At 37.4% G+C, this 18227-nt stretch overlaps 4 protein-coding genes across 6 annotated transcripts; 2 read left to right on the top strand and 2 right to left on the bottom strand.

Moving 5' to 3' along the window:
• The first annotated feature begins 173 nt into the window (after positions 1 to 173).
• On the top strand, positions 174 to 10986 carry flt3 (fms related receptor tyrosine kinase 3). 3 transcript variants are annotated; one of them, XM_056738108.1, is made up of 24 exons: positions 174 to 630; positions 849 to 925; positions 1375 to 1517; positions 1638 to 1747; positions 1906 to 2014; positions 2643 to 2776; positions 3142 to 3272; positions 3358 to 3496; positions 4797 to 4974; positions 5057 to 5154; positions 5248 to 5353; positions 5800 to 5987; positions 6203 to 6291; positions 6370 to 6502; positions 6603 to 6707; positions 6822 to 6932; positions 7013 to 7169; positions 7343 to 7455; positions 7657 to 7775; positions 7945 to 8067; positions 8157 to 8268; positions 9421 to 9520; positions 9730 to 9835; positions 10074 to 10986. In XM_056738108.1, the coding sequence occupies exons 1-24, from the start codon at positions 594 to 596 to the stop codon at positions 10200 to 10202; spliced, it is 2847 nt and encodes a 948-aa protein (XP_056594086.1). In that variant the 5' UTR covers positions 174 to 593; the 3' UTR covers positions 10203 to 10986. The 3 variants fall into 3 exon arrangements, with proteins under 3 accessions (XP_056594086.1, XP_056594087.1, XP_056594085.1); XM_056738109.1 differs by having other exon boundaries at positions 174 to 634; XM_056738107.1 differs by having other exon boundaries at positions 174 to 634; positions 759 to 925.
• A 179-nt stretch (positions 10987 to 11165) lies between these two features.
• Positions 11166 to 12426, top strand: urad (ureidoimidazoline (2-oxo-4-hydroxy-4-carboxy-5-) decarboxylase). The gene is made up of 2 exons (XM_056738475.1): positions 11166 to 11598; positions 11722 to 12426. The coding sequence occupies exons 1-2, from the start codon at positions 11424 to 11426 to the stop codon at positions 12069 to 12071; spliced, it is 525 nt and encodes a 174-aa protein (XP_056594453.1). The 5' UTR covers positions 11166 to 11423; the 3' UTR covers positions 12072 to 12426.
• Positions 12427 to 12577: 151 nt separating this feature from the next.
• On the bottom strand, positions 12578 to 14700 carry pdx1 (pancreatic and duodenal homeobox 1). Its single transcript, XM_056738474.1, has 2 exons — positions 14250 to 14700; positions 12578 to 13146 (listed from the first exon to the last, which is right to left on the bottom strand). Exons 1-2 carry the CDS (start codon positions 14677 to 14679, stop codon positions 12785 to 12787), a joined length of 792 nt encoding a protein of 263 aa, XP_056594452.1. The 5' UTR covers positions 14680 to 14700; the 3' UTR covers positions 12578 to 12784.
• A 2118-nt stretch (positions 14701 to 16818) lies between these two features.
• On the bottom strand, positions 16819 to 18126 carry si:ch211-140b10.6 (protein POLR1D-like). The gene is made up of 3 exons (XM_056738657.1): positions 18002 to 18126; positions 17600 to 17674; positions 16819 to 17430 (listed from the first exon to the last, which is right to left on the bottom strand). The coding sequence occupies exons 1-3, from the start codon at positions 18022 to 18024 to the stop codon at positions 17073 to 17075; spliced, it is 456 nt and encodes a 151-aa protein (XP_056594635.1). The 5' UTR covers positions 18025 to 18126; the 3' UTR covers positions 16819 to 17072.
• Positions 18127 to 18227: the final 101 nt, after the last annotated feature.

Genomic DNA, 18227 nt, shown 5'->3' with positions numbered 1-18227 from the left:
CTTCTGTCTACACTTGTTCAGCTAAGCGCTAACAGCTCTGCTGTGCATGCTGGGTAGCTGCAATTCGCAAACGAGGCACTGGGGTCTTCTTATAAGCATTTAAGCACTTATAACACTGTACCCGTCAGGTATCACCTCTGGACATTTTTGCACGAAAAATGTCTTCTGTAGATCTTTTACGGAACTTGTATAAGGGATGCAAGGCACCTGCTCAGTCCAAATATCCAAAATACAAGATAAAGACAGTTCACTTTGCAAAAACGATGCATTAGTGTCTATATTATGAAGTATTTAACAAATAGCCCTACTATGGAAAGGGTGGATAATCGGTCATTTGAAAGTTAAATTGTAGGAGTCTAGATCATTTGTGCTGGTCATATAATTAAACCACGTTTATATTAACACACAAATGTGAAGTTGTTAACAGACATTTAAAGAAGTGCTATAATGACACGCAGAAGAAATGATGTCATTAGTGCCTGCGCCTTATGAAGAAGTGATGCTTTGTGTCGCGCATTAAACTGAAAGTCTTTGCGCTTCTATTCACTGTCCATCCTATTTCATGATCTGACAGACTGAGGGAAGAAACTGTTATGCATTCAAGCGATGCATTTTGGACAAGTGCTTTTGGTGGGTAAGTAGGAAAACACTAGTAGAGTCATTTAAACTGTTAAACAATTTAAAAATACTTTCATCTGCTTTATTTGTGTGTTTTTTGCTGCATTTAATTGATTTGTTTGTTATGTGTCTTTCATTAGAATCGTTTATTGGATTGCTTTTCGTTCACTTTGGTTTAGTTTCTACGCACTTGAATCTTAAAAGTAACTTGTTTTTATCTTGCACCGAAGTTTTGTTCTTGCTGCAGCGTGGCGCACAAAGCAGCGGCTCCGCAGAGAGAAGTCCCCGCTGTGCCACTGATGGATCGGTAAAACCCTTATCTTCTCACCTGCTCGGTGGATTAAACAGCTTTCCGTAGATCTTGGTCATTGACCATTTCAAGTTTTTATATTTAAATTGACCAACAGTCACCGCATGTCGGGCTGGAGATGTCTACGGATATGTCAAAAAAATTGCATTCGATTTCAATGTTTGATTTGAAAAAGATAATCGTACATGCAATGTATTTATTTATACTTTTTTGCATCTAAAATGCTCAAAATGTGTTAATTCAAAGCAAAGCAGCCAAAATTAAAAGCAGAACCCATGTCTTTACCAAAAACGATGCAGTGACCACATCATGTTGGATTTTACAGTTACTGTCAGGCTGTTTAGCACTTAATGTTGATCGTGATACAGATGGCTGTGTAAAATTTCATGACATTTGTTAGCCAGAAATAATCCTAAATTGACAAAGTCTGTTCACATGTATTTCAGACTATGAGATGTGTTCTGGAAGAGGCTGACATATTCAGTTCTGATCCAGTTAAACTGGGTGGCATTGAGGGACAGACAGTGGACGTTTACACAAAATGTCAACAAAGCAACTCGGAGAGGTTTAAATGCCTCTGTTACCAAAGGTGTGTGTGTGTGGTTCCATTATTGTTTAACAATAAGGTTTTTAATTTTCTAATACATCCCATCTGATATCCACAATATATTAGTTTTTCAAAATTGTTATTTCTCATGTTGATCTCCAGGATCAATGCCTCTATGCATCCGTTACTGCACTCTGAGAGAGAACATACAAATGGAACACACACTGTTATGTGTGGCAATTACAGTGTTACAGTAAAGGAGCCACCGCAAAGTGAGTCATGTAACCCTCCTAAAAGCGAATGCATTTCTCAATGAAGACTACAAGCTTATATATAACTGTAAAGCATCTATATATGACCTAACTCACAGTTTAATACTTCTTTGTTAGAGCTGTTCATAATGATTCATATGATGTGTTGTTATTTCTAGGAAGGCCATCGGTCCCAGTTATCCAAGCTATAACAATTCGTCTTCGTGTTGCTCAATTGGTTTGTGTTTCTGAGGGGAACCCTAGACCAAACATCAAGTGGATTAACGGGTAATGAAACTTGTTTGTTACCTCTATAAATGCTCCTGTAGGTAAACTGGAGGAACATTGCATTAGCAGGACATAGGTCACATGTCGGTAAAATGCATAGGATGTTTTAGATAAAAGCGTCTACCAAATAAAATACTATCATGTGACCCCGGACAACAAAACCAGTCTTATGGGTAAATTTGGCTGGCTGGGATACTACCTTTTAAAACTCTGGAATCTGAGACTGCAAAAAAGCTAAATATTGAGAAAATCGCCTTTGAATTTGTTAATCAGGGGCACTGTGCCAGGCCATCCACTCACAAAGATAAAGTTTTTATATATTGAAGGTAGTAAATATACAAAATATCTTCCTGGAACATGATCTTTACTTAATATCTTAATGACTTTTAGCATAAAAGAAAATGAATAATTTTGACCCATACAATGTATTTTTGTCTTTTATTAAAAATGTTCCCGTGCTACTTAAGACTGGTTTTGTGACCCAGGGTCACATATACTGTTTACCATTTATAGTTATATAATTTTTTTATTGAGTTTACTTATTATTATTTTTGGACACAATAAGGTTTACTTCTGTTCTGTTATGAGTAACTGTTCATCTTTGTTACGATTGCTTGTTTCACCTCAGCAAAGAGCCAAAAGAGAGTAAAGAACAGAAGTGGAATAGAGCCAAAAGCATTTCAAAAAGCTACCCCAGTCCAAATGTAATGTGCTGTGCCAGTAATGTTTTGGGTGAGGAATGTACTGCAGTCTATTATTATGGTATGTATTAATTTATTAAAGGTGCTTAATTTATCATGATACACATAATATTGTGGTATATGGTTTAAAGAACCGTATCAATGAAATAAATAGCCTACAAATGACATGAAATCAGAAAAACAGAAACAGCCTTATGACTTTAAAACTAGTTAAAGTAAATCAAATGTATTACTTTACCGTTTGCGAAAACATGTGATAACCTTTTAAAAGGGGTTGAAGATTCCTTGAGAGAAGTTTTATGTTTTTGAACCTAAAAATATTCTGAATAAATTAAATATCTAAACTAAACTAAGAGGACAAATGGAAAATGACGTAGATGTTTAATTTATTAAAAAACATATTACCTTTCACCTCTTTTATTTTAGATCTAGACACAAAGGAAGATAACCACAAGGGTCAGATTTTCCTTACATCTGGCCAGTCTCTGCTACTTCAATGCAAAATGAAGTCACCTGAGAGAGACCCTAATCTAAGATGGCTCTTGAATAACACAGCCGTAAGTAACCATGAAGAAATACTTGATGCTGGTTTCACTGCTCCGACCCTTTTGCTAATGTTTTTTCTAAAACAAAAAAATTCAGATCAGTGGAGTCACATCATTATATTTTAGTGACTGGATGGAGTACTTATCTATTGAATCTGTTAATGTGACACATAGCGGGGAGTACATTTGCCAATCTAACAGCAGCCACACAGTGAATACTTATGTCAAGGTCTTTGGTGAGTAAAACCTTTGCAGTTTGTTGTTGTTTCTATTTTATTAAATGTACATTATATTTACATAGATCATTTGTAATATATCTATTCACAATGTCAAGACTAACGGTGCTGTGTGTAATTTGTTGGAGCATCTATTGACAGAAATCAAATGATATTTCTTCAGAGGTGTATAAAGACCTAACATAATATATCGTTATTTTTTATTACCTTGGAATGAACTTTCTATCTATATACATGGAATTTGCCATGTTGTTTCTCCAGTAGCCCTAAACGCACAAACTGCTCTACAAAGCATGTTTCATTAAAGGAGAAGTTCACTTTCAAAATACATTTTCATGATCATTTACTCACCCCCATGTCATCCAAGATGTTTATGTATTTGTTTCTTTAGTAGGAAAGAAATGAAGATTTGCTGAAAACATTCAAGGATTTTTCTCCATATAGTGGACTTCAATGGACTCCAAGCGGTTTAAGGTCAAAATAACAGTTTCAATGTAACTTCAAAGGGCTTTAAACCATTACAGACCATGAATAAAGGTCTTATCTAGTGAAATGATCGGTCATTTAAAAAAAAAAGTTGTATGTTTTCTAAACACAAATGTTCTGTTCTGTGATACGCGTTCACGACATCATGTAAAACGTAATTCGGTTTCAACTTGTCAACACTGACTCTGTATTTCCGCCTACGTCAAGCGTGACCTTTTCAACGTAATAAGGTATTTTATGAAGTCATGAACGCATCGCAGAACAGAGCAAGGCGAGCATTTCTGTTAATAAAGCATATACATTTTTTTTTTAAATGACCGATTATTTTGTTAGATAAGACCTTTATTCATGGTCTGGCATGGTTTAAAGGCCTTCGAAGCTGCACTGAAACTGTCTTTTTCACCTTCAACCGTTTGGAGTCCATTGATCCCCACTATATGGGGAAAAATCCTGGAATGTTTTCGGCAAAAACCTTCATTTGTTTTCCACTTAAGAAATAAAAACATAAACATCTTGGATGACATGGAGGTGAGTAAATGATCACAAATATTTATTTTGAAATTGAACTACTCCTTTAAGACATTATCTCCTTCGGCAAAGAAGCGAAAATATGACGATGTTTGTCTTGTGTCAGCCAAAGTGCTTCGAAAGGGGAGGGGGTGTAGTGAGCCATTGGCTGCAATTCGCAACCTCACCACTAGATATCACCTCATTTCTTTCACTGGACCTATAAATGATAAACTGTGCAGGTAATAATGAAAAAGAGTGATAATAAATGATGTTTTGTCTTCTGATGGCAAACCTTGTTTGACAGATAATCACAAAATCGACATATTGCAGCTGAATGAGAACAGCAGCATACTAGCACAAAATAAGGCAAGCTTCTGCTTCCAGGCTCTAGTTTTCTCTCATCCTAAAGCTCAGTGTCACTGGATTACACCAAATCAATCTCAAATCCAATGCGAAGAGACTCGTTATCATCAGTATAACAGGTATATACGGTATCAATTTTAATCGAACAAACTGCAAGTGATGCTTCATTGTTTTTGCTTATAACATGTATTCTCTGTCTAGTACCTTTAAACTATGTAATCCTGATCCAGGCCAGTATCAGTTAAAACTAGACACTCACGAAAATAGTGTCACAAGAAATCTGTCTCTCTGCATATCAGGTGAGTGTTCAGAAACAGTTTGACAGTAAAGATTGCACAATGAAACAATAAAGAAATGGTAAAGGTGACCAAATGAAATGCATTGTTTTGCAGACATTCCCAGTATTAATATAAGCACAAATTCAAGTTTCATCACTTGCAAGACTCAAAGTTCCAAACCTACGGCTTTATCTTGGAAGATCTGCCCATCGCATTTAAAGTATTTAAATAACCCTCTCTTTGCATCACACCTAACATTAGCTTTCTTGTCTTCTTATCAAGTAATCTTGTTGTAAAAGCTGTATGTTACTATTTCCCTACTACAACATGCCATGGTTACTAATATATAATATAATGCTGTATTCTCTGGATGCTTCCCGATACTATTTGAGGGTCAAACACGCTCTCCAAATTTAAATCTAGATTAAAGACACATCTTTTCAGCCAAGCATTCACTTAATGCATGATATCCTAAATAAACCACCGGGAGACTGCATTTATCAGATATTATTTACTAGAATGATCTTGCTTGTTCTATTAGCACCATGCACTGTGCTGTCTTTTACCTTTTTTGTGTTTTTCTATTTTTCTCCTTTGAAGCTGCTTTGGAACAATGCACATTGTGAATAGCGATATATAAATGCGATTGAATTGAATGTTTTACAGAAACATTGATTCCAAAGACTGGAAAGAGATTCCTGTTGCCCTTTCGGAGTTCCCAGATTCAGATCAGTTCTGTCAGAAGAAGATCGCCTTTGACAAACCACGTTCTCACAAAGAGAACCATCTGATCAAATGCTGCATCACTAACTTTGCAGGAACGCACTGCAGTCAACACATACTACTGCAGACAGGTGAGTTAAACCAAATGAAATCTCTGAAAATGACTGTAATACCTTGGATGTCAATTTAAATGTAAAGCTGCTTTGATACAACGCAAATTGTAAAACGCTCTATACCATAATGTTGGCTATTTGCTCCCATATTCAGGTTTAAAATTCACACATTTCTACAGGTATCCATATACACATGTGCACTATAGAGTTCATTCAAATCTGTTCCCCTGCAGGTTCCTACACTGAATACATTGTTTGCCTCGCGGTCATCATTTCCCTTTTCGTGATCATCTTCGTCTTAATCGTCTATATTAGAGTTAAGGTAAATCCGCACCTGTGTCTAATACATTGACCATATAAATTTGGAAATCAAACCTGACCCATGTCCGTCACACCTCAGAAGCCTGTGTACCAGTCTCAGATCCAGATGATCCAGATGGTGGGATCCAATGACAACGACTACATATACATCGACTTTAGGGAATTTAAGTATGACCCCAAATGGGAGTTTCCAAGAGAGAATCTAGAGCTGGGTAAAGAAACTTCTTTTAACTTATTTAATACAACTATCACTTTTCGTTGCTAGAAACAGTTTACTGGTTGAAATAAATAATTTGCGTGTGTTGTTCTCAGGGAAAATGCTGGGATCTGGTGCTTTCGGGATGGTTATGCAGGCTACGGCATATGGGATCAGCAAGCCTGGAGTGTCTATTCAAGTAGCAGTAAAGATGTTAAAGGGTAACGGCCGTCAATAACTCTTTGAAACCAGACACGTGAATTATAACGTCATTGATACTTTGGAATATGATGGTGAACCGGGAACTTTGTATTGTTTATTTATGGATCAAACAGAAAAGCACCAGGCGATGGAGAAAGAGGCTCTCATGTCTGAACTGAAAATGTTAACTCACATTGGAAACCATGAAAATATTGTCAACTTGCTCGGAGCTTGCACAAGCACAGGTATGATTTGGAGAACTTTTCTGAATCAACCTAATCAAGAATTATATTATTCTAATGAAAGCCTTTGGTGATTTTCCCAGGTCCCGTTTACCTCATCTTCCAATATTGCTGTAATGGGGATCTCCTGAACTATCTAAAAAGCAACAGGGAACGTTTTCACAAATATCTGACCGACGCTTTCAACAGAGACAGATTCAGAGGCCTCTACCACAACTTCCAGCAGAAGAGAAACTCCAGGTATGCATCAATGATTTAAATCTTGGGCCTTCGAGACAACCAAAAACCCCATGCGGAACAGAGGGAAATGACGTTGTGCTGAAGGGGAACCGTGACTCTGAATGTTTACACAAATGAATAAACCTGTCATGCCGTTACCGTTAAACACTGTTTGTCTTGATGTACCTTCACAGTGAGTTTGTTGAGTCAAATGACAACTCGCATATGCACATGACCCCTGAAAATAAAGAACAGGAAAACGAGGCCCTACTCAGTTCCACCATCAGCTCGGTGTCTACTATTGAGGGTAGGTGGGAAAAAGAATTCAACATCATCTGAAAGATTCTTCGTTCTTCATGTAGTGTATTAATGTATAGAAAAGTCTGTCATTGTAATCATAAATATATGGCGTGTACGTTCATATTTTCGGTTCTCTTTCTTAATAAAGCGAATGCATTAATAAAGAATGTCCATGTGTTATTTTTACATTTACATTATCACTGTACAGAAATGCTCAAATGTGACAGCGACCTTCAAGAAGAGGAACTGCAGAGTCTCACGTACGACGACCTGTTGAGTTTCTCATTTCAAGTTGCGAAGGGCATGGAGTTCCTGTCTGCTAAAAATGTAAGTTCAACTTTCGGATCATAAACAGATAAAAACACAGACATCTGAAAAAACAAAATCTGTTTACTTTTAAATCAAACAGCAAAATAAAAATCGGTGCACTGCGTATCCCTTTATGTGATATACATATTATATCCAAAAGATTTATTAAATCGTTTTCTTTCTACAGTGCATCCATAGAGACTTGGCTGCCAGAAATGTTTTGGTGACACTTGGTAGACAGGTGAAGATCGGTGACTTTGGCCTCGCTCGAGACATCGAACATGACGCCAACTATGTTGTAAGAGGAAATGTAAGTATTTTGAATGCACATGTTATATTGTCTTGAGATGTTTATGGTCAAAGCCTATTATCATAATGGTTTACGTTACATCATTGCAGGTGCGTTTGCCTGTAAAGTGGATGGCTCCTGAGAGTATTTTTAAAGGGGTGTACACAATGCAAAGTGATGTCTGGGCCTATGGCATTCTGCTGTGGGAGATCTTTTCTCTGGGTACTTTTCTTTCTTACTCCATTTTCTAAGGTTCTTCATTAAAGGAATGTCCTGGGCTACACAGCTGTTCCCACAAAACATAATTGGGTAGCGCTTTAGATTACGGCCCGCAATGTACCACATAATTAAAGAGAATTTACTGCATAACTAATTGTAACATTAATCTACGTCTAAAGTACATATTTGTAGGTAGAGGGGAACTATATGAAAAGGGAATAAAAAATGTATTTATACTGGAAGTATTTTAAAGCTAAGGGGTAACTATTTAAATATAATGTGGTATGCATGACCTGCATACACTACGTTTTGTAATCACAATATACCCATAAGTACCCACTGTGAATTTGAGTTTTGGGTTTTGGATTCATTTTTATTTGATTGATTTTAGGATTGTTGGTGAAAAAGAATTTATTTTAATTATGAGTTATTATGAGTTATTTTTAGGAGTTTTAATGTTTAAAATTAATGTAGATCTTTTGAGACTATTATCAAGTATTTCAAGAACGGTTTGATTTGGATGTTTATATAATTCCCTCATAAATATATATTTTTATTTTCCTTACTATTTTCCTTACTATTTTCCTATTTTACTCTGTTATTCCCCAAACCTTACATACTGTTCCCCTTAACTACATATATGTACTGTAGACGTACATTATTGTCAAAATTTATTACGATGTGAATCCTGTTTAATAATGCGGTACATTGCTGGCTGTAATCTAAAGCGTTACCATATATGTATCATATCCTTCAAATTGTGTTTCCTGTAATGCACTTACAATGGAAGTCTTTAGTAAATATAGGAACTGCTTACGTAAAGCAAATGTTACAGAAATGACATCACTTAATAACACAAGTAACTGCTTAAAATGATACTCCCATAACTTAAGGAATGGTTTAAAAAAATGTACAGTCAAAAAGTACATTATTATTGTATAACTAATATTGTAATAGTTCATAACTGTTAAAATGACTGATTTTACTGTGTTTTAGCGAACTGAGGGATTCATTATTATTTTCTTTAGTAACTGTATGCCACTGCTGCTGTCAATAGAGCTTTAACTGTTACAGCAGCACACAATTTCGGTTATTTTACATGGAACCAATACACAGTATACATTATTCTACTCACTGGATATTCGTCTCAATTAGGAGTGACTCCATATCCTGGTGTACCCGTAAATAACGCATTTTACGCAATGATTGAAAGTGGATATCACATGGAGCAGCCCTACTATGCAGCAGATTCCTTGTAAGTGCATCTGTTCTCGATCAAAATCCAACTTACATACATTTTTATTAACAAGTTTTATTTTTGCACTTTTGCTTAATTGTTAAATACAACACAATTACAAGATCTAATTTACACTACAAGTCTTAATGTAAATACTATAGTTAAAAAAGGATAAGCATATGGGAAAAGCGATTGACCTTCTTATTTCCTGTTTCACTTACATACAGATACAAGATGATGAGCCGTTGCTGGTCTCTGGATCCAGTAGATCGACCTTGTTTTTCCAAACTTGTGGCCTTTATGGAAAAGAAGCTGGCTGCACTGGAAGAAAGGGTGACATTTTTGTGAATTCTATAAAAAATATTTTACATTGACATTTTGGAAGACGCTTTTATCCAAAGCGACTTATATTGCATTATTCTATACATTTATACATCCCCTGGGATTGAACCCACAACCTTGCGTTGCTGACGTAATGCTCTTACCACTGAGCTACAAGAAAGCTATTTGACTTTTGTGTATGGTAGAAAAAACATTAGTATTCCATGCTTACATTGGTATCTGTTTACAGCTCTACTACAATGTTGGAGGATCCCACAGCAATGACATAATATACCAGAATTCACCGGTGACCCCTGAGCCTACATCGGAGGAAGAATTCCAGTCATCTCCGGAGAACTCCCTTGAGCCGAAGAATTAAGATGAAAGCAATACCACAGAGGATCTAGGGTCAGTAAGACCAGAACCTGGTGTTTGAAGATGGTTATGCAGCGTTGAAAAAAGCAATGTTCAGAATGTGCTTTCGTAAGTCACCATAGCCGTTATGGATGAAACTGCAATAATTAACTGTACATGTACACGTTTGTTACCAAACAGTATTTTCTGAGTAGAGACCCAATAACGCAGTGACTTAATTTTGTGTGAAATTATTTACTAATATGAAGTTTGTTGTTTTGTGCAGGATGCTGCTATTCATATAAATGCTAAAATCATAAGTCATAGGTCAAGACAAAAGTAACAAACAAGAATTAATAAATAAACGAAATAACTGAATTATTAGAAATTGTAAAATTCTAGAAATGTAAGCTTATCACTTGAATGGCTAAATAGTCAGCTTTTATTGTCTACAAAGGCTGTATTTTGATCACATAATTAAAAAAATGTAAAAGAAGGATTTATGCTGCAACAATTTTGCAGGATGGTGTGAAAGTTCTGTTTTTAAAACCAAATCGTTGTGTTCTTTTTCATTTTATTTATTGAATTGTTCACAGCTATTATTTATCAAGTGATAATCTTTACTAGAATGTTGTGAAAGAAATTCAACTTTGCCATTAATCTTTTGAAACAGATATGCATTAACTTTCCGCAGTATTTTCGCATTTGTTAAGCATTCTTGTAATTTTCATTGCCTGAATGCAGCTGAAGCACGTTTTTCTCATTATTCAATTCATCTAGTATTGGAGTGAAAAATATGCACCCGTGCAAATAAAAGACAATGCAAGTTGTGCATTTGTATGTCAAAAACTTTTTTGCAATCTACAGCGTCTGTGCGACCGACAACGTGTTACTGGATCTCTACAGAGGGTGGCGCCCCCGTGCGTAACCAGAGTAGTGGTTGCGCATTACGCAGTACACTCAGTATCAGTTCTTTGCATTTTTCTTAATTTTATAGCGTTAATCATCTCAAGCCTATACCTTACCAACATAGATAACGGTACATAGCGTAGAGAAGTCTGCTCAAATCAGTTCCCTTTCGAGAGCTTTCTCTCAACATTGCGGCTAGCAGTTTTTTTTATCAGAAAACTTGCTTGAATAATTTTCAAACCGTTTAAAAGTTTTACTCCTACGGACGTTGACCTCGTTCAATATTGGCTTTTGCAATGTGCACCAGTCTACAGTTTGTAGAGGACACGATCAAGCCATGGACATCAATGTTGTAAATTCTCTTACATACGAAGATTTCGTTAAAATATTTGGTAGCTTGGTTGAGAAATGCCCGCTTATATCGGCTGCAGTATGGTCACGTCGGCCATTCAAAGACCTAGCAGACTTCGAGACTCACATAACGGAATTCATTCACAATCTTCCCGACTCAGGTACAGTTTTCTGCTTTGTTAACTTTGCAAAACGAAATGATTCAATGCAAGTCCGTTTCATTCACTTGAATTAAAAATCATTTAAAATAATTGATGAATTAAAACGCAAATACATGTGTGCAGGTAAAGAGGGCATCTTGCGGTGTCATCCTGATTTAGCTGGCCGAGATCTCCAAAGCGGGACGCTAACACGAGAGTCTCAAGAGGAGCAGAGTCAGGCCGGTATGGACACACTGGATTCCGCCGAGATTTCGCACATGTATCGTCTGAACGCGCAGTACAAAGAGCGCTTTGGCTTCCCTTTTGTCATTTGTGCCCGTCTGAACAAGAAAGCAGAGATTTTGCATCAACTATCTGAACGTCTCACGAATGACCGTGCAGCGGAGAGAGAGGGGGCAATCGAAGAGGTCAAAAAAATCTGTAGCCTCCGATTGCGCAATATTGTCCGATCTGACATTCAGACCAAACTGTAATACAAAGTAGGCTAACCTAATATAAAATGTAACCTTGTGGTTCGCGCTTCTCATCCATATCTGAATGCATTTTGTTAGGTCTAAAAAATGAATAAGGAAACACACAAACAAACAAGAATGTCAAAATAAACTATATAAAATAAAGTTTATAAGATAGCCTACATGAAACCATAATGGTGACAATGTCGTCTCATACACATCATATAAGATGTCCAGCCGATTAAATGACATTTCAGCTTTACATTATTTGTTAAAGGTTGTATGAGCAATAAAACTGATTAATTATTAATTACTAATAGAGGTATTGTGAGGTATTCCGCTCTTATTTGTAACCAATTAAATACATGACATGTGTCAAGCTGTCCACGTGTTTAATTCAATAGTTGTTAAAAGTGTTATTAAAATGTTAAAGCATTGGATATATTTTTTTCTAAATTTTCAGAATCCGTTCTTTGGTTATTCATAATCATGAATACATTCAAATATTTAGTAGCGTCCTCATAAACAGTTGTTTAGTGTATTGAAAACGAAGTGCTTAGATGACTCAAAAACAGCACGGAAACATTAAAAAGGAGATTTTCCCTGATAGCAATCTAAATGGTATCTTTCTAGAGAAATGTTGTTGACAGTGCGCCATGATGTGCACATTGAAGAAGTTGTCAGGAGCCAAAAGATTGTGCTGAAGCCATAGTCTCTTAAAGTCAGTGCGTGTTTTACGCAGAGTCTCGTGAAGCTGGGAGTACATGAGAGTGCATCGGTGAGGGGGGTCCTGGTAGAGTTCCTGGGGTCGCACACGACTCATCCTTCAAATCCCCAGACGTGATGGAGGAATCTTGTTCGGGATCCACTCCTCTTGCTCTCCTCTTGTCCTCCTCCTTTTTCCACTTCATGCGTCGGTTTTGGAACCAGATCTTTATGTGTCTCTCGGTGAGGCTGAGGGTGAGCGCAAGCTCTACGCGGCGTGGGCGCGAGATGTACTTGTTGAAGAGAAATTCTTTCTCGAGCTCTAGTAGCTGCGCTCTGGTGTAAGCCGTCCGCGTGCGCTTGTTCTCCTCCGCCTCGACCATGTAATGGCCTATAACAGAATTAAATGCGAGAACATCAGTAGGTTGACCAATGATAAAACGAAATTTCAAGAGCAGAATATGCTACAGGAAACATCTTCGAATCACTTATTTGTTAATATGTCCACTTGTAGACCGGTTTAGGATGTATGTGTTTATCGAACACTATAAGCTTTCTAGGCCTACATGAGGATAGTAAGTTATAGACATAAACAGGCGAGCTCAGAACAATCTTTTTTTGTCGTCGTTCTTGTGTCACCCACACATATCTACAGTATAACATCAGAACAATGTTGCGGCGAGGTAAATGATCCCTTCTAATAAAACAATAATTCTTATTTGGAATTATGATCATTTTCAGTTTATAGGGGATTTCTGACTGGCTTGTCTCGCTGGAAATGTTGTCTCTAGAACGCACTTTACAATTGGCTAACCCATATAAATATTATATAAATTTGCAATCATTTGTGTTTATTTCTTTCTCTTTCGTTATCAAACCAGGAGTTACAATTGGGCCGAGTTTTAAATTAGAAATATTACACATTGAAATTTCTTGTACAATTTTTTGTCCATTTTATTTGGCATGGAAAACCTCAACTAACGTTTATGTTAGTTAAAAAGTAAGGAAAAAGTGGCTAATACTAATTTACTATATTAACTCATACTAAATACAAATTTGCCAACTACTTTTTTGTAGTAAATTTATCTTTAAAGTTCTTTAAATTGTTTTTATTTTGTAGGAAAAGAATCGAATGAAGTCCAACTGAGTCATCGGTCATCCTTTGTATACTATTTAAGGAAGTTTAAACAAATTGTATTAACATAAAACATCTTTCCATTCACAAAGAAACAAAATAAGTGGCCCAGAGAAAAACACACACACCTTATATCTCTCTTAAATTCTTAATTGGCAGAAGTGTAAAATAAAACTGTTGAGTTAAACACTAGAAATGTATGACAATAATGAATTATTATTCACATAATTATCTCCTATGAAGAACTTTTTACATGACCATTAACGATCATGAGATTACAAACATGAATTTGGCATTAGGGCCTGATTTCCAAAAAGATTATTTTGTGAACTTGTAACGAAAAATGGCCAAAGAGTTACCTGCCCACTGTCCTTTCCAAGCGTGCGTATGAGATTTAGTTGACTTCATCCACGGAAAGGGGAGTTGGTATCTGTTCCGATCTCCGCACAGGTCAAGAGACTCTCCATAACCCCCGACCATCTGTAGAGGTGCCTGTGGAGTCTGGGGCAGGTGTAGATGAGGTACTGCCAGATCATCCCGTGTCGACATGCTATAAGAGGTTATGTCGGTAAGATTTGGTTGGTCCTGTACGCCCAAGGACGGCGAGGCGTAGACAGGTTGCGTCGGTCTACTCATATACAGACACGGTGGAGGGTTTTGGCTGTATTCTTCGTTGTGGTGTCTCTGAAAGGCACACGATTCCTTGTACAGATGGTTAGGTGGGTAATAATGCTCTTCCCGATTCATGATTGCCACAGACCGGGGAACCCGTGCTGTACAAGAGCACATGAGCCAGCGCCCTGCCCCTGATCAGGACCTCTGCTCTACCTGCAGTCTGAGCGTCTGGCGCCGTTCTAGGGCCTCATAGGTGTGCCACCGTGACCATGTGACCCTACTGCACCATTGGTTTCAATGTTTACACAAAGCTGACAACTGGCAGTAGATTCTGGTCGTGTTTCCTTTCGACTGCCCCGCGGTTTGACAATAATTGAACAGAACTGACCATGCTCAAATCAATGCCCTTGGCAAACATTTGCTGTTTGCCTGCGACTATATGTGCTACACCTGCAGTTGTGATATACTATTGCAAAGACAGGTGAAGCGGATCGCACGTGTGCTCTCTATGGAGAGGAAGGCTGCCCATTTTAAATTCGACACTAAATTATGTAAAACACAATTAAAATGTGCTTCAGTTGGAGGACAAGGGTGCGAAAGCTTGGACAGTACAGTTCTCCGTTTTTATTTTATATATAGCATATAGGAGCTCAAATCGACCCATGAGCGTTTGATGGAAAAGTGACAGGATTAAATTCTCAAGCCGACATATGAGACGAGCATTTAAAGAAATGTGCACCAGACACAGCAGTTCTTATTGTGGAATCCTTGGACACCGGTTAAAGTGACCAAAAGTGCACAAACATACTGTGACATTTCGCCATGCCTTTCGCTCTAACCAGGCTTACACACCATTAAACACGCCCGCTCTCGGTTCATTACACTAAAGCCCTCGTGGTTAAATAAAAACGAGCTGTTCGGTGTAAACGAATTATCATGGAGAGTGAGAGAGAACTCAATTAGTTAAAGATGTGTGCGCAACGTGTGCGCAACGTGTGCGCACGCACGGCAGTCACCTGTTTGGAGCGTTTAAACTAGGTTTCAAGAACAGCGAGATTGCACGAAAAACTTTAATTGTAAAAAAATTATATTAAAATGAGAACGACAATGTATAAATTAATGCAATCATAATTCGAGACCATACGACAATGCTGTTTCCACGGACCTCTTATGACAATAATGGCACTTTATCTCATATCTTAATGGGGCTCTCATGCGCCATCATAAAGATGTGACAAATCCATTTCTCACAAATCAGGCCTTGCAACGACGCTTAATGGTGTTTATATACGACTTTCGTTTGAAACGGGAAGGAAACCGTTATCCGTGATTGAGTCCACGATATTGTAAAGGTACAAAAGGTTTTATGAAGCGTGATTGAAACGACGCAATTTGGAAGCATATCCATGGTAGTTTCTAAGAGGATTAATGGTGCACAAGGCATGTATAGTCTATCTTAACCATGAAAGAGGGGAAATAAACAACTTAAAGTACTGGTTCATAAAATGGACAAGCAATTAAAATCCGTTTTGAGACTTTAGATAAAATGCAATAAACCTGTTAGTGGACACGCAAAAGCGTTCTGAAGCCACTTGTATGTTTGAGTAGGAGAAATGCGTAGCCATAAACGTAAAAGTAAGAATTGATAATGGAAGTTCGGCACTCCTAGTAATGGTTTAGTACAAATGCGTAAAATAAAACAAGTATAGCACATGACCCTTCTTAAAGAACCATTTCTTTCCTGTGTGTATCTGTGGCACCTTTTCCGCGAAAGTTTATAAAGTCTTAGAAGGAATCACTAATTCCGGCAAAAAACATTTAGGTTCCCTATGACTTTTTATTTTTAATGCATTTTCTCATAAAACAGTCAAAAACGTAACGCCTGCAGATTTGAAGATTTTAACATAAGGGTGAAAATGACTTGGTCTTAAACCATGTAACTTAGTATTGTTGTTCCCGACAATAAGCTCGCGATAAAGAGACGAACATACATAATTCATGCCAGACGGAGAATGGCGATAATACATGCTTGTTTAGTGGCGACAGCAAAGAATAAGCAAACATTTCAAACCACAAGTAACGACAAAGGAATGATAAGGACATTTAAGCTTAATTCCATGTCGCCCATTGAGGGGTAAACACATTGCGCAATAAATCATGTATTCTGATATGAAGACAGCACGACCTGAAATACTGTATGGCAGTCCAGCAACACTCTTGTCTTTATTTGACCAAACATATTTTTAATAGGTATTGTTAAAAGAGCATCTTCAATGGTAAGATATACTATAATAGAAAACACTTCAGATTGCATAGTGATTAGCAGTGTGTTTATTGCTGGTCAAGCATTTGTGTATACTCATTCCGGAAGTCAAACTGCATTTCTTGAAACAAAATATTGGCTATTAAATAAATCTACATTCTGTACATCCCAGGCAATTCCGCTGTACTTGTCAGTTGTCATTATAAAACCATAAGTTTATCAGATATTTGCAGGCTCAAATACCATTTTAGACTGCGGAAATCACCTATGTGGACAAAAAGTACACTTTCTAATAACTGTCACGTCATTTTTTCCTCCGGTCACTGTATTTTTTGTCTCTGAAGGGTGAGCGAGATCGAGTCCTATTTGACTTTCTGGAGATGTAGGGGGAATGGTCTCTGGGTGTTGAATCGTCGCGTGAGGAGGATTGGTATTTTGAGGATCTAGAATGAGAATTTAAGTGGCGTCTTCTGTGTGAATTATCCCTTCTGTGACTGCACTCCTCACAGTCTTTGTTGTGATGTTTCTCACATGTTATGTATCTGTGTTCATTTCCTCCTCTGTCAGAAGCTCCCTGGTTTCTTGACTGAGGCGTCACAGCAGAGGACCCCAGGGTGTTCAAGAGAAAACGCTTGTTGGTACTTCCCAGTGGACATTTCATCCTGCAGCACAACAATTTTACTAGCATTTATGTGCAAGATACATGAGGACATTGAGAGTTTGTTATGCATCAGAAGCATTGCCCTTTATTTGTGGTAACGAAATTGTGGAAGTTCAAATAGTTTAAAAAGTATTGCATTTATACTTTAGAATTGAAGTGTAATCACTTACCACCCAGCAGGACCCATCGTCTCTGCACGGAGTTTTCCTCTATTAGCTTCTTTAAGGAGTTCCTCCACCGCCTTCCTGTACGAATAAACGATATTAAAAGTGTGAGAAAACGGAAACGGACATGTCAGGCATCAGATGTAACTTACGCTAGAGAGAGGCACGTGTGACTTCACTGGCAATAACTAAAGTTCAGCAGGGACAAGACTCAGTATATACACAATAATTGTAGTATTCACATTTTGTATCGGTGTTAACATTAACGCCAACCTGCCAATAACACGTATTTAAATAAACCCGACGTATGTAACGTTAGCCCCACGTTTGTCCACTTTAACATACGCGTCAATTTAAACAATAGTCAAAAAAGTTAACTGCAAACTTGTGCACTATTTTATTTCATACCTCTCCAGTTCAGTGTCATCCATTATTTAACTTTCAATTATAATCATCTCAGATCAGTGTGCTATCTGTTGTGTTTTATTTTGGAAGACCCAAAAGAGGACCCCGCGTGACCATCTCACTCCTCAACGGAATTGCAGGCGTAGAATTATTTTTTGAAACAATTTGAAAACCTCGGACAGTTCAAGTGAAGCATACGTGAACTATTCGATATTACAATCACTTCATT

This window comes from Triplophysa dalaica, chromosome 23 (genome assembly GCF_015846415.1).
Source record: "Triplophysa dalaica isolate WHDGS20190420 chromosome 23, ASM1584641v1, whole genome shotgun sequence".
NCBI lineage: Eukaryota > Metazoa > Chordata > Actinopteri > Cypriniformes > Nemacheilidae > Triplophysa > Triplophysa dalaica.
Note: the sequence above shows the minus strand (reverse complement) of the source record. Positions and strands in the feature narration are given on the sequence as shown.

What these genes read in the sequence shown, in the direction of transcription:
- si:ch211-140b10.6 (XM_056738657.1), bottom strand. Translation starts at nt 18,024, where the DNA reads ATGGATGACACTGAACTGGAGAG. An exon ending in GATGACACTGAACTGGAGAG is followed by an intron (nt 17,675 to 18,001) that starts GTATGAAATAAA and finishes TTATTCGTACAG; the next exon opens with GAAGGCGGTGGAGGAACTCC. An exon ending in ACGATGGGTCCTGCTGGGTG is followed by an intron (nt 17,431 to 17,599) that starts GTAAGTGATTAC and finishes GTTGTGCTGCAG; the next exon opens with GATGAAATGTCCACTGGGAA.
- flt3 (XM_056738107.1), top strand. Translation starts at nt 607, where the DNA reads ATGCATTTTGGACAAGTGCTTTTGGTGG. An exon ending in TGGACAAGTGCTTTTGGTGG is followed by an intron (nt 635 to 758) that starts GTAAGTAGGAAA and finishes GTCTTTCATTAG; the next exon opens with AATCGTTTATTGGATTGCTT. An exon ending in TACTTATGTCAAGGTCTTTG is followed by an intron (nt 3,497 to 4,796) that starts GTGAGTAAAACC and finishes CTTGTTTGACAG; the next exon opens with ATAATCACAAAATCGACATA.
- pdx1 (XM_056738474.1), bottom strand. Translation starts at nt 14,679, where the DNA reads ATGTGCTCTTGTACAGCACGGGTTCCCCGGTCTGTGGCAATCATGAAT. An exon ending in TTGGAAAGGACAGTGGGCAG is followed by an intron (nt 13,147 to 14,249) that starts GTAACTCTTTGG and finishes ATTCTGTTATAG; the next exon opens with GCCATTACATGGTCGAGGCG.
- urad (XM_056738475.1), top strand. Translation starts at nt 11,424, where the DNA reads ATGGACATCAATGTTGTAAATTCTCTTACATACGAAGATTTCGTTAAA. An exon ending in TCACAATCTTCCCGACTCAG is followed by an intron (nt 11,599 to 11,721) that starts GTACAGTTTTCT and finishes ACATGTGTGCAG; the next exon opens with GTAAAGAGGGCATCTTGCGG.